Here is a 15,993-nt window from a genome sequence, read left to right as displayed (position 1 = left end):
ATTGACGATATAAAATGGTTAACTCGTTAATTATCCTTTCATCGTATTCATTGATACATGAGAGTAAATATTTCTTGTTGCAAATTTCAAGCTATTGAAGTAATGTACATCTTCATTGAAACTTAATGTTATCAAGTGCTATTTAATTGAAACCAAGTTTTGACAAAGCATTTAATTTTGAAAAAAAAAGTTACATTTTTCTTTTTTTTTAATATACATGCGTATATATTTGGTCGATGAAGGTTATACAAGAACATTATGTTTTGATTTATATAGAAATGATTATTTAGTATGCACCGTAGGTGTAATTTAAATGATAAGCTATAGTTTTATTTTTGGTTGAAAGACGAAAAGTAATATTCTGTCATATGCATTGTTTCGTATGTAATTGTCTTATCAACAGGTATTATATTATGGAAATTATGCCAAATTATCTTTCTTTTTCCGGTGCCTCAATATAACAGGAAGGCAGGCGGAAGATACAAAATGGAATCTAAACTCTTAAATAACCTTGTTTGTGGTGGGATTTGTGTTGTTTACTTTTTTATTTTTCTATTGTTTGTCTGTTGTTCCTTTTTTTTAGCCTTGGCGTTGTCAGTTTATTTTCGATTTACGAGTCTAATTGTTCCTCTGATAACTTTACAAATATACAATCCAATATATCGAAACCAAATCGAAAAAATAGAACGAATAGCTTAAGAATATTAAATTTGATAATTTCTTGATTGATCAAAATATTAACAATGATTAATTGACAAAACGTAAAACGAAAACATTTCTTGATAAATAGACTTAAAAGATACATGTGTTTGTTGCAAGCTCTGGTTACCCTTCTATTTACTGAGTAAATTTTAAATGCATACAAAAGATATTTTTTAACTTCGATCAATGTATTATTTAATGTAGCACAATACAAAGATTTTTCACTACCAATCAGATAACTTTAAACTGATGTAATTCATTTCATCCTTCTTTAAATTTTATAAATGAGGTACCAAAACAGAGAAGAATGAATAATCTTTCAAATTGTGATAATTTCATGATGAAATAATTATTACATAACTAATTGTTATGTAATTAGTTGCTATATTGTGATGTCCACACTTGAATTAATTTAGCGTCTTTGTTATTCATAGCATCCCAAAACATTTTATAGATTCTTGCACAACACAGTTTGACCTCCTAAACCGTGTCTCAAAATTTTCCTATTGTATTTCATTCTCTCATAAATCTCCAATGAAGTTTGCAACATCAATTCATAAGAGATCACTAAATTCAATATGTTATTAAATTTGTTCTATTGATGTTTTTGGAAATCGGAGACATAGCTTTGGAGGTCAAGCTGTATTGTACAAGAATCTATAAAATATTTTGGGATGCTATGACGAACAAAGACGCAAAATTCATTCAAGTGTGGACATCACAATATAGCAACTAATTACATAACAAATAATTATGTAATAATTATGTCATAATGAAATTATCACAATAAGAAAAAATATTCTTTCTTCTTTCTTTTGGTACCTCATTTATAAAATATAAAGAAGGATGAAATGAATAACATCAGTATAAAGTTATCATCTGATTTGGAGTGAAAAAACCCTTTGTATTGTGCTACCTTAACTACAACGACTAAACAGGAAATCTTTATCACTTCTAGAATTAAGACTGAAAACTTCAAGTGAAACTAGAATCTTAGACTATAAACAAAATTTTGAAAACAATTTAATTTATCTATCGAATCAAAACATATAAATTTTATAAATGAAAAGATAGCTTATTGGAATGGTTGTCTTAATTAAAGATCTAGGCTTGAAATGTTCAAATGAATCTTAATCATTTGTAATTCTTTCAAAAAAGATATTAGGGGAGCAAGATGTATGTTTGAGAAATCTGTACCAGGATGATGCGTACATGTAAAGAAAAACTGAAGAACGGAATTGTCTTGTAGGTACAAAAAGCAATACACCACAAAAAAGACTTACAACAATAAATTTCAGAGCATTTGAGTTAATACAAAATTATATATAAAAAAAGACGTATGGATACAATACCTAAATATATGTTTCAGTTGTTCAAATTCACATTTTCAAAGTCTACATTTCCTAATATTTAACATTTTTGATAAACAAAAGCCTTGACTGTAATTGTCTGTGCATGTCAGTTAAATCGTTGATATTTGGTGGGTATGTTTCTTAGATATTTTTTAAGTCTGTGTAAAGTTTTTATCTGACTGATTATCATTCGTCCTGTTTGTGATTATCCACTTTGGCTTTTCCTTTTTTCGCAGCATAAATTATACAGCAAGTTAACAATACTATCAACGGAATTGACACTCCAACAATGATCCACCAATATGGAAACTCGGAGGACTTCTGTGGTATTGTGTCTACAAAAATGAAGGAAAATGTATTTAATGCTGATTTTCAAATGAAACAGTCAGTAAAAACAAGTTCCAACTTACGGACACACAGACTTCATAACAAAAGTATTAACAGCAAAACCCATAAATTGCAAACAGAATTATATTTATCATTCAACAGCTAACTTCACTAACAAAATATGATTGAATACATATCATTTCTAAAATAACAAATAGTCCGTTTTACTCAGAACATTGAAATTGAGAATATTTCAAAAACCTTACACATAAGGATATGATGATTTGAGATAAACTCACTCTAGAATTTTTGTAGGTTAATAATGTATAAGATTATGTATAAGTTCATTTGTTTAATACCAGTACATTCCATCTGATAAAATTTGTTATTTTAAAATTTTCTACTTTTAACTGGTAATTATAACACAACACATTTTCATTCCAAAGCTCGTTTATCATTGATATTGTTATATTTATAGATTAACTGTTTACAAAGTTTTGAATTTTTAAAATAATAAGGCTTTTCTTCTGGCTCAGGCATAAATTACCTTAGCTGGATTTGGCAAAACTTTTAGGAATTTTGGTCCTCAATGCTCAACAGCTTCGTACTTTATTTGGCCTTTTTAACTGTTTTGGATTCGAGCGTCACTGATGAGTCTTTTGTAGACGAAACGCGCTTCTGGAGTATATACAAAATTTAGTCCTGGTATCTATGTTTATCTATATAAGCATTAATGGCTGTTTTCTTTTTTGTCTTTGCTAAAAGATATAGAGCAAATGACCTTCAAATTGTGCTTTAAGCGTGAGAGGAAAATCAGCATTCGATTCTTTACTGAAACACAGGGAAATTTTTTGAAAAGGAGTAGGTCCGGTAAGGACCTATTTTGGCCTCAAACTTCAGGTTCATCTGACGAAAGATTTTTACCACTTTTTAAACACTTAAGTGTCTATTCCATTTGACTAAATTAGTTTATGTGAAAGATTTTGACTGATTTTGTCTCTAAAAACGACCCGATTCAAGCTCAAATATGAAAAATCTACAAAATGTGCCGAAAAATGTCACTGTTCAGATGGTTTTCGTCAAAAATGAAAGTGGTCGCATCCGTGTTCATCCCCAATCTTTATATATGTTATGTATTATCATAAAATACAACTTACATTTTAATATTAAGGATGAACACGAATGCGGCCACTTTCGTTTCACACGAAAACCGTCTTAAATTTGACTAAAATGCTAGAATTGTGAAGATTTCAGTAATTTAGCATGACTTAATAGTGTTAGTACCTGATATATGTGCATTGTATTGTAAAAAACAGCCCATATTTATTTAGCAGAAGCATTATACTGAACAATAAATAAAAGTTTACATTTTAACATTTTTTTTAAAACTGCTATATTTTGGGGCCAAAAAGGGGTCTTACTGGACCTACTCCTTTCTTTGAACAATTTAACACTGAGGCAATTTCATCTGTCATTGAACAAATATATTGTCTCCTTTATAGATACATGTATGAAATGCTTATATAAATGAAAAACTAAAAGGCGTGTTTAAAAAAAAATAATATTGCATTACTTGAATGATTAGGAGTAAACACCATTCTCACAGCTTTAAAGTTGTTTCCGTCATCGGACATGTATTCATTATCATGTAACGAGTCACACAAAACAGGAACATTAGTCTCTTTACTTATCGATAGGGATATGGATAAAATAATAACACCATTCGCATCAACTTTATATCTCTAAAAAAGTTAGAAAAATATAGATTATACAAAGAAATATTTCAAGAATAAGCATACAGGTGAAACACATCGTTTAAACCTAAATGGTAAATGCACTCTTTTGTATCAATGTAAACGTTGAGCTGAGGCAACATGCCAGCACAGGCTGAGTACTGAAAAATAGTTTATAATTTTGTTTTCGATTCCTCTTTCCATCGACCTGTTTACTAATCAATAAATACTAATAAACAAATGAGATTTTCGTATAGTTAAGAATGACTGTATTCTGCTCTTAAAATTCCCATCCGATGATAAATCATTTTATGTGTTACGTTAAAATCTATCATACGTGTTATTTCCGGTCAAGTCAAAGGATGTTCGCTTGACATGTTTTGGAATTTTTTGTTAGATTTGCAAAATGATATGGGTTTATCCATCTGAATGCTTTTAGAACATTTCCTTATTTACCCCGTTTTTCTTTATGGAACTCTTTTTCATGTATAATTGTAAGCCAATCATATCAAAACCTTGTTACCTTTTAATAGTTTGTGATAACTTATAAAGCTATAAAAATTCAAGAGAGAACATTTTCCTCCCAACAGTTTAATAACTAATTACCCGAACATACAAACCTACACAAGCACATTGACCTATATATTCTTTTGTTATGAATAGCTTGTTATTTTGATACTGAGTAGTAAAAAGTGAAATCACAAAAATACTGAACTCAGAGGAAAATCAATTTGGAAAGTCCATAATCACATGGCAAAATCAAAAAACAAAAAGCATCAAAAACGAATGGACAAGAACTGTCATATTCCTGACTTGGTACAGGCATTTTCAAACATCCTTATATCTTAATCAATTGTACAAGTGAAAAGACAACGCCTGTATTTGTTATAAATGTTAACGCTCAAAATATTTACAAACGAAATCCGCTTGTTGTTAATGTCGTCAATATAATATCGTTGTTTTATGACAATGCTATTTATTTTGTTTCATTGACTAAATAACATAAGCCTACCCCACAATAAGGCCACTGCTCATCATCATACATTTCAATAACTATAAAATCTCCTTTTGTAATATCGTCATTTTCTTCAGCCTGCCAGCTGCCTCGACATGAAAAATTCCCGTTATAAGGAGTAGCTGAAACATACACACACAGTATAACATTTGTGAGTTATAGAAAAGTGAAAAGCATAAGCGACCTTCTAGGAAACATTGTTTATATTGTTTACTTATACAATATGATATTGGTTTTGAAAATATGAGAACTAAGAGATGCGATATGGTTGTAAAATAGACAACTATCAACCTAACGTTGATGAACACACCATCAAAACAAGGATTGTAACTTCAATAACTGGTATATATTTAACGAAGATCTTGGAAAGTATGTTAGATTATCAAGTTCAGGTTTCACAATAGATGTTTATTAGTTGATGCTTATGAAACATTAAATGAAACATTTATGATAATTAGTCAAGTTTTCATACCGATTAAGAATCAGTTATCGCTGTAAATTAGCTCGATTATATAAATTTATGTACAGTTATAAACGAACCTTCGGAAAGTTTAATAAAAATATTAAGATTAGATATCTAGATTTGATGTCTTGCGATATTTAATCCTCCAAACTATATTCGTTTATTTCTCAAATGGTGAACACTCATTATATTGAATAAAAATTCCCGCCAATCGTTACTGTAACTTTTTTTTACAGGAATCAGCATTACGTCATCATGTTTCGGCATATACTTTTAATTTCAAATGTTCTAAAACGTGTTGCACCCTTCAGAATGTTTGAAGACTTGACAAACTGTAGAGGTTTAAAAAGTAAAATTTGTGTCGTGTATTGGTCATAAACTCACATATGTTTATTTCCATGGACGAAATGTACACCCATATTTACTTTTAATCATCATCAATGACCTTACAAATACCAATTGGAATTTCGTTATATCGTCGTGTGGTTTTGGATAATTTAATTAAACTAAAGCAGTTTTAGTAACACCAATGCTATTCGAGAAATTCATCCATGCAAACAATAGACAAAACGCAACAACCAAAGAAATATCCGGTATACTATACAGATAGTAAATTGCTCATTTATGATGGCCTTGCGGTGGCCTACTTATTTTATTGCGACTCCAATGCTACTTTGTCACAGATTCAGCTGATATTTACCTGTCCATTTAAACTTTTGGCAGCTCTTTAGTCACAATATCAATTACTGTTCTATGTGTGCTTCATTCAGTGAACCCATTAAATTTCGGCCGAGAGAAATATATAACTCATTAACTAATTAACCTAAGTTAAAAAATATCTCTGCTCAAGAGACACAACTACTATTTTTTAACATTCAAAAACTGCATGTGATTTTCGGTTTATCAAAATATGAATATTTTTTTTTAAATCTGTTCAAAAACCAATTTGATTATTATTTTTTTTAACTTTAGTATTGTTCCTTTCGAAATCAGTATTTTTTTTAAAGTTTTTATTTACTTAAAGAATACCTTTAAGAAGGTCTTATGTTATATCCATCACCATGTTTTGGGGTGTTTGTCCAGCACACATTGTTTTCTAGATAGGAATGATAGGAAAAATTTGTCAGAAATAAAAACCCCATTATTTATGCTTAAAAACATTTTACATTCAACAGATTGAAAATATAGTATTTATATTGATATTGAATTAATACAAACTCTAAGCAGTTTTTTTAATGTTTAACATGTCATTTCTACGTGTATCTATTTAGCAGATACATGTTTTACTGGGGTAATTTAATCAATAAGTGATATATTTCTCTTACAAGAAATATAATGTTCTCAATGAATGAACTACACAGGGAACAATATATATTGTATTTGTTCAATGGAACAAAAAAATGCCAAAATTTGAAAAGGAGAAGTAACTATCGAGTTAATCTGTTGAAAAGAATCATAGGGTTCGCAATAAATGTTTCAAATAGTTATTTCATTGGCATTCATACCACATCTATTTTTTCAATTGATAAATATTATTGAATTGGATATTTCCCAAAAAATATATACCCGAAGTAACATTTGATGGGTCATAGCAACTTTTCAAAGTTATGGTTTCATTCGCAATAATTGCCTCTGATGTTGTGCCAGCACAGTAGTCAGGGTTACCACCATCACTAAAGGTAAATGTATATGTTGTAAATTCGAACGGACAGTCAGTATATTGAGAGTTGTCTGCAAAAGAAAAAGAAAATATTCTAATGTAAGATGTGCTTATGTTGTTAAAAGTTGCTCATAAAATGAGTTAAGACTATGAGAACAATTGAAGTATTTTCCTACTAATAAAATATTAATTACAAACATTTTTCAGCAAAAATACTTAATTATTATGACACAAAAAAATTCTCTGAACTTCCGGTGTCCAACTTGATAAATTAACTATTTAAATGTATTGGATGTATGGAGATAGAAATATTGTTCCAGGATACTTAACATACAGATTTTTATATCAACTATATTGCGGTATCCAAATTTGCTATCTGGTTTAATACTATCTCCTTGTGTATCTTTGCTATGTCCTTTGTCTGCTGATTTACTGAACTATTAAATATCCGAATTCCGAGGCGAAAAATGCCTAAGCAGTATTTTACAAATAAGTTAAAAATTTGCGTGGTTAATGCTCTCTTAAAATATGATTGATATTAACTAAGAAAGTTTTATTTTCTTAAAATGTTGATGAATGTTTACTTTGACCCTCTGACAAACATATACAAATTAAAAAAAAATTGAACCTACTACTTTATCAGAAAAATCATTGGTTCTATAGCAGTGTGACAAACACTTATTTTGATCATTTAGAAGCTTAATATTTCCTAAACAATATGACATGATTAAAACGTTAAGCTGAGTTTTACAATGTAATAGATTTCCAGGTAGTGTACCACCCATAATGTCCGGTATCAAGTCAGGAAAATGGCCATTTCTATATTATAGTTCGTTTATGTATGTGTTGCATTTTGTTCTTTGTTTATGTTGTGTCGGTGTTCTCCTCTTATATTTGATGTGTTGCCCGCATTTTAAGTTTGTAACCCGGTTTTGTTCTTTTCTTAATCGAATTATGAATTTCTAATAGTGGTATACTTATGTTACCTTTATTTTACATAAACTTAATTATGTATCCCTATTTCATATTTGTAAAAATACGTACATTTCAAAAGAGCTAAACTTTCGGGTAACAAAAGTTCTTCCTCGCAATCCATTGCAGTTGCCTCAGGTGAAATTATATCTAAAATGAAAAAAAGCATCAAATTTTAATATGCATCATAATGTAATTCTTGTATGTCCAGTTATTAACTGTTGAATTAGACAAAAATAATATTATGTCTAGTGAGAGTTGTGAAATTGCTCACCATTTGTGTCTTATACATGTATCTATTTAGTTTTTTTTAAAATACTTTGCAGGCATTTATAAAAAAAGAAAGTCAAAGGGCACATCTGCACATCCAAATTACCATTTTTGTAAAGTATCATAAAGTTTAGAGCATTTTGAAATAACGGTGGCAATTTTTGAAATTCCATGGTTAAAAATCATAACTACATTTGCCAGCCAACATTTGTGTGAAGTTTCAATAATTCTGGAGCATTTTGTTTTTTTTTAACATTTTTTGCTGTTTCCATGGTAAACGCAGCCATCTTGAAAGTGCCAACCCAAATCTTCCCATAGTGGTAACCATTTCGGTATAGTTCCAGCGTCTTTGGTTCATTCAAATGAGAGTTCCAGGCTGGACAAATAGTGTTGAAGAAATATAAAAAAAGAATAAAAAAGAAACACAGAATAACAATACGCCACCCCAACTCTGTTGAGGGTGCCATAACAATTTTGAAAAGTAAACTACATCATGTATATATGGATCTGTCTAGTTATTTACAGATATGAACTGGATAGATTATTTTCAAAACAGATTTTAAAATAAACTTCAATACTCTTTTTTGCCGATTAATGCACTTGAATGGAAGCATTGGTTCGAAACCCGCTCTTAACTCTGGGTTGGGAACAATAGCTGGATCCGCCCCTATCGCTCTACTCCGCTGAGAATGGAAGCAAGGTCAAAAGACAATTTCGTAAACTATCGACAGTACATAGTATATAAACCATAATTTCAACTTGTTGCAACATAAAATCATCGCATCAGGCTTATGCAGACCCTTCAATAGTTGCTTCAAAGTCTATTAACTTGCATAGACCTCAACACTTTCTCTGCACGAGATTAAATTTCTTATTCTAACCAGACGTGGATACGTTCTCACACAAAGTTCTGTTGTCATTTTTGACGGACTTTTATGACATAGATATATATCGGCAGTAAAAGTTCTATTCAATAATTATTTTCTTCATTCGATTTAAGTAATCAAGTCATCACGTGACCAACTGTCTGAAATGCTGAGAAACTAGGTGGAATTGCTTCTTAGAGATATCACTGACATGGCCGTTGAGGCGTTTGTGGAAAGACTGCTTTGACTCACCAACATATTCATTAAGTATATTACCGAGTTAAATCTTACCAACAAATTCTCTGATAACATTGTCGTACTGCTTAAAGCCATGACATGCGTCAAAGGCTAGGTATGGAATGTATATATTCCCCTCATTATGGCTCATTCTGTAGTAATGATAGCCTGTTGTTGGGTTATAAAAATCATCTTGACAAGTAGGAGATGCACCTAAAAACAAACTAATGAATGACTCAAAGTAAACAAGAAGGAAAATTGTGTATGTTTTTATTGTATTAACGGAGAAAAATACAGGAAAATTTGTAAAACCTTTTGTTTCCTATTCGTTCTGAAAAAAAATGACATACTGGCAATATTATGCATTGAAAGAAACTGACAAAAAGAAATGTTACAGTTGAATAAACACGTCAAAAACAAAAATAAATTAGAAAAAACACAGATTTAACCTGAAAGATTTTTTCTTTTCAAAACTTTTATTTATAGAACAGAAAAACAAAATGACAAATTGGTCATTTACTTTGCCAAACAATAGATAATGCTCCTATTTATATAATAAATGTAAAACATATTTAAAAGTTATAATCAATAGTTTACGATTCTTTTTGTTCAGAAAAACCTGTTTTGTAAGAAGTTTTCAAATGAATTGCAAATGAACTTAATATGGTTATAACCTAGCAGATATTCGAAATGACCTACATGTACATGTTACCGATGATCCATTCGTATAATAATCAGTCATTATGTATCCAGCCGTGAACTGTCTTTTGAATGCTAATGAAAAAAACCAGTATGTATCGTCTGTTGCATTTGTCCATTCAACTGGAAACCCACTTCCGGAACATGCTGGTAATACAATTTTCCCTGTTTTTCATCAAATAAAAAAAACCCATTCATGACAGTATATCAAGACCTGAATTGCATTTGAAAAGAAATATGTACTAAAATATACATAATATTTATGTGTAAATAATATAATATGTATATTTTACATATACACGATGTTACTGTTATAATAATTTAAATACGCTGAAGAAAAAATGCTTTTCTGCTTCAATTATTTTACAAATATTGTCTCCTGCATAAAAAGAGCTTGGTTAACAATATTTGGAGCATATCATTAACAACCTAAATTTGTTTAATGGTGTTGGGTCAACATATACTGCATATTTTTTTTACGATGCAAATCCTACGTTTCTACATACTTCCATTAATTTTGATGTATTAAAATTACTAGTTACATATAATCCTAATAAAATGATCTTCTCTCCCTCTATTTTTTTCATGATTTAAAACAAAGTATTTAAGACACCATTACTCACACTTGTTTCCTTTTTAAAATACAATCTCTTCAATACACAACTTGAAATAGGCAAATTGTCTGGTACTAGATAAATAAACTCATCAAAGATACCAGGACGTCAGACGCGCGTTTCGTCTACAAAAGACTCATCAGTGACGCTCGAATCCGTCTTGTAATATATGTAAGGGATAATAATATAAAGGACAGAAAATCAGTCTTCAATTTTTTACATAAATAAGGCCGTTAGTTTTCTCGTTTGAATTGCTTTACATTGTCTTATCAGGGCCTTTTATAGCTGACTATACAGTATGGGCTTTGCTCATTGTTGAAGGCCGTACGGTTACCTATAGTTGTTCATGTTTGTGTCATTTTGGTCTTTTGTGTTGTGGATAGTTGTCTCATTGGCAATAATACCACATCTTCTTTTTGATATGTAAGTGTTGTTAGGCTGGTTCTATTCCTTGAAACATACAGGTATCTAAGTCACCAAGTTGTCGTATCTGTCAGAGATAAAAACACAAAGTTTAGTTCAAACATTTATTTACAGTGGATTGGGAAACAAGTTTTGCAACTTATATTTATCCCTTTCCACTTGCGGATGCACGTGCTGCCTTATAGCGGCATTAGCCTACTCTTTTACGAATTTTACAAGGGTGTCGTTAATGTGCGAGAGATATGGCTCTATGTTAACACAGGTCAGCCATTTATCGTCCCCTTCCGACGGACTATCATCGTTTCCTCAAGACCATACTTGTAAATGGTGTCAAGGGAGAGCCGATAATTGAGTGCCTGAAATTTTCATCCCAAACGGGAAACGGAACCTTTGTGTGAGTAGTCCGATGCATTAACCACTACACCACGGCTCTCATAAACGACAGAGAAACAGTCTATGAGTTTTGCTAAACTGGTTCTATTCCTTAATATATACAGGTAAACGAGTCACCCATGTTGTCGTATCTGTCATAGATACACAGATCAAGCAGCCTTTCTACTCAATTGTGTAAATATAAAAATAAACCAATGAAATTTGGTTTTATATACATGTATGAATTGGGGGATTGATAATTTTTGAAATTTCAAATTAAAGAAAAGGAAGGTTTTGTTTTTTTTAATTTTCATACTAATTTCTTCAAGATTGATTAAAATTTCAATTAAAAAAACTGGGTGGTCTCATGTTTAAGCAATTGATTACCAACAAATTAAAGGAAGATTTGCATTCATCACAGCTTCAACACTTTCACCTTCAGTCCATGCATTATCTATAAATTATGCGTCTAAGAGGAATGATTTCTTTTCAATACACTGACTTCACATACTATAACAAGGAGAGGCAAACAACGGGATCAAAGGTAGAAATAAGCAAATAATAACGGTCCATCCAAGAAAATTGTCTATGTCTATTGACAATAAGTTGGAATTGCATAGCGCATTTCAACTTCCTGTAAAATAAAAATTGTTATTGTCCTGTAAACCTAGTGGCAGGTAGAAAGGCTAGTTCAATGTCAGTGAGCCAGTATATATACATTTTGTTGTAGAGGGATCTAAATACTTCACAAAGACATAATTCTCCAACAGACTAAGTGCAAAAATAACTGCCATTCACGATTGTCAAATACAAAAAGAAATGTTATAAGAATTAAAAATATCTACCAACCGAAAGTCTAGTTTAAATAACTCTTACATTCTTTCAAAATTTATAATATATTCTGTTTACTTCAAAATAAACGTTATCTAAAGCTTAATAGCCCATATCCGTATATTTCTTTTTAAGGCATAAGTACTTTTAGCAGACTAAACATTTAATAAATGTGAAAAATATCTGCCCATGCATAGTCAACTTTTAAATATGCATTGCATTCCTTAAAACTTGTGTACCATCCTTATGTTCCGATTTAAAATTTTGATGTACACAGGTGAATATTGTCATAAAAATTCCATGCAGTTTATTGAAGCTATTTTTTTACATTTGCATTTTAATAGATAACTTATTTATACCTTAAAAGTATAAATCTTAATTTACATTACATTTTTTTTATTACCTGACATTAAATTGCAAAATTCTTTAAACCATCAATTTAATATTCATACAAGTTATTATTGCTATATCTCTCCAGCCCAAAAATTACGCATACTTTTAACACAATTGGTTTTAATTTGAGGTCAGATTAAAAAAAGTTTCACTAATTCTCTCTTTTTTTTTTTTTTTTTTTTACCAAAAACGAAATATTGGCACACTACGGATGCACATGTACATTATAATGAAATAGGCACTCCATATCGATATTTGCATAGAAATCTAAAGCTGATGTCAATTTCAATGAGCACTTTATGTCGTGCTCCGAAGAGGGACATAAGATGCTTACTTTTAGTGAATACTTTGTTTTTGCTGCTTCAAAAGCAATTTCATATACTTAAAACTGTATATTTATTTGAATATAACCTAGAGAAAAATTTCCATAAAAACATAAAATCAGACATGTGAGAAAGCTCCCGAAAACACTGGTATACTTCTATTTCAAGGCAACAGTCTATCAAAATGTGTTATTAAAACTTAATCCAATCAAAATATTACTTTAGACAGCACATACAATAGTTATCAAAAGTACCAGGATTTTAATTTTATACGCCAGACGCGCGTTTCGTCTACATAAGACTCATCAGTGACGCTCAGATCAAAATAGTTAAAAAGCCAAATAAATACAAAGTTGAAGAGCATTGAGGACCCAAAATTACAAAATGTTGTGCCAAATACGGCTAAGGTTATCTACTCCTGGGGTAAGAAAATCATTAGTTTTTCGAAAAATTCAAGGTTTTGTGAACAGAAAATTTATAAAAATGACCATATAATTGATATTCATGTCAACACCGAAGTGCTGACTACTGGGCTGGTGATACCCTCGGGGAAAAAGTGCATGTGTAGCTTCACACAATAGGTGTAGTTCCACTATAGGTTTCCCCCAAAGAAGTATTTGTTCAATTTGTACTTTTCAAAAGCATGCAGTATTTTTTTCTTTTTTTTCGAATAGAAAAAATACTAGGCATTAGTCAAGTGCTACAGACAATATTTCACATAGCTTCCCATTTCATATAAGATAATAGCAATCAAATGTTCACTCTTTTTGTTTGTTGATTTAACGCTCAGTGTAAAATATCGACAAATATAATGCCTATCCATGTTAAAATGAGCATAGAGCATGACATGAAGGAATTATTTCGATTCTAATATGACAAATACAGTATATTTATAGGTCGAAGCGTACGAAAATACCGTAAGCATGTTTGGCTGTTCCCGTGTCCTCTTTGATGAGTCTGTATATTACATTTCATATTTGTTAAGTTTACAAAAAATCTACGAGCAGGGCAAATATATGTTGATTGATAAAAATATATAATAAAAGTTTATATTATCTGCTTAAATGTAAATGTTTAAAAGGATAGCGATGGAAATAACGTTAATATAAACAGTAAGTCCGTGCGCATGTGTCAAACATATTTTTTGTGCTCATTAGAACACTGTTTTGTTAACAATTTATAATAAGGACGTCATATTAGAATACACATTTTAGTAACCATGTAACCTCAAGGTTTCTAAATATCTTATAGAAACTTCAAAATAACAAAAAAGAATGGCGTTTTGAGCACCAAATAAATGATTATGACTTTTTCAATTGCAATTAAACGTAGGAAAAAATGTCTAAAAGAGTGAAATCCAGGATTTTTTTTCTTTTTTATGCAAACAGTTGTGACGTGCTATGATTTAGTGGCATTACACCGATACAATGGTTATGTCTGCAAGTATCTGAGTCAACTCCAGGAGTTCTACAAATATGGTATTAGATGGTGTATAGCTGCTTGATTCCTTAATGTGTTATAAGATAACACATATTTGCTAGCAACTATTTATATGTTTACTAAGACTATTAACTCACAAACTGAACATAAGTAAGTTAACCAATAAAACAATTTAATGATTGACTATTTTAATTGCACGTCTTGTAATTAAATATTAGTCTCGAACGGCATTTTTAATATTTAGCACATCTTAATAGTATCATATAACAATAATGATCAATAATTTATTCAATTTAATCAGACTGATCGACTGCGGTAAATTCAGTACTGTTTATACATTTTACTTACAGTAAATTATGTACTGTTTGGTAGCTTTTCAGACAACTCAGTGTGTTGTCACTGTGTGTAGGTAAAAACGAGTCTCCACAAACATGAGGTTTCAAACGTTTTTTAAGCACCGCTTGAAGAGTTATCAAAGGTACCAGGATTATAATTTAGTACGCCAGACGAGCGTTTCGTCTACACAACACTCATCATTGACGCTCATATCGAACTATTTATAAAGCAAAACAAGTACAAAGTTAAAGAGCATTGAGGATTCAGAGTACCAAAACGTTGTGCCAAGTATGGCTAATGTAATCTTTTTTGGGGGTAAGAGAATCCTTAGTTATTCGAAAAAATCAAAGCTTTGTAAACAGGGAATTTATAAAAATGACCACATAATTGATATTCATGTCAACACCGAAGTGCTGACAACAGAGCTGGCGATACCTTTGGGGATTAAACGTCCACCAGCATTGGCATCGATCCAGTGGTATAACTAGTTATCAAAGGTACCAGGATTATAATCTAAAGAACGTAACTAAGGACACTTTCTAAGCTTTTATACTTTAATATTACATTATACACTATTAAATTTACCTTGTAAAACGCAGCATACTAGAAATAATGATATTTGTATGCAACTATTCATTGCAATTCTGGCTACTATCCCATTCGTATATTGAATATAATATATATTTACAACACTTCATCCCACTTCATTAAAAAAACAGTTTGAAGTCGACAAGTAGACGCATCGACTACCACAAAATGTGCACATCTATGTCACGTTTCACTTACATCTATTAAGTATGAAAGTGCCTTAATTATTGTTCGCTTCAGTGGAGGATTAACTAGCTGTGTTTGTTATTGTGAGTAATTATAGGAAAAAAATATTGCAATTTACGTACCAAACCATATATTGAGATATATCTTCAATGAAGCCTTTGAAATATAAATAAACATAAAAGTTTAGGTGT

At 30.6% G+C, this 15,993-nt stretch overlaps 1 protein-coding gene across 1 annotated transcript; it reads right to left on the bottom strand.

Annotated features, from left to right (window-relative positions):
- Positions 1-1,516: 1,516 nt before the first annotated feature.
- On the bottom strand, positions 1,517-15,791 carry LOC134683929 (uncharacterized). Its single transcript, XM_063543246.1, has 8 exons — positions 15,614-15,791; positions 10,297-10,461; positions 9,652-9,810; positions 8,297-8,374; positions 7,159-7,323; positions 5,127-5,251; positions 3,955-4,123; positions 1,517-2,389 (listed from the first exon to the last, which is right to left on the bottom strand). The coding sequence occupies exons 1-8, from the start codon at positions 15,663-15,665 to the stop codon at positions 2,241-2,243; spliced, it is 1,062 nt and encodes a 353-aa protein (XP_063399316.1). The 5' UTR covers positions 15,666-15,791; the 3' UTR covers positions 1,517-2,240.
- Between the last annotated feature and the right edge of the window lie 202 nt (positions 15,792-15,993).

This window comes from Mytilus trossulus, chromosome 9 (assembly GCF_036588685.1).
Source record: "Mytilus trossulus isolate FHL-02 chromosome 9, PNRI_Mtr1.1.1.hap1, whole genome shotgun sequence".
NCBI lineage: Eukaryota > Metazoa > Mollusca > Bivalvia > Mytilida > Mytilidae > Mytilus > Mytilus trossulus.
This window is presented reverse-complemented; position numbering and strand designations above follow the sequence as displayed.

Excerpts from the sequence above, each read along its gene's own strand:
- LOC134683929 (XM_063543246.1), bottom strand. The coding sequence starts at position 15,665 with ATGAATAGTTGCATACAAATATCATTATTTCTAGTATGCTGCGTTTTA. Across the intron at positions 9,811-10,296 it reads ATCATCGGTAACATGTACAT|GTGCATCTCCTACTTGTCAA; the intron begins GTAGGTCATTTC and ends GTTTGTTTTTAG. Across the intron at positions 8,375-9,651 it reads TGTTATCAGAGAATTTGTTG|ATATAATTTCACCTGAGGCA; the intron begins GTAAGATTTAAC and ends TTTTCATTTTAG.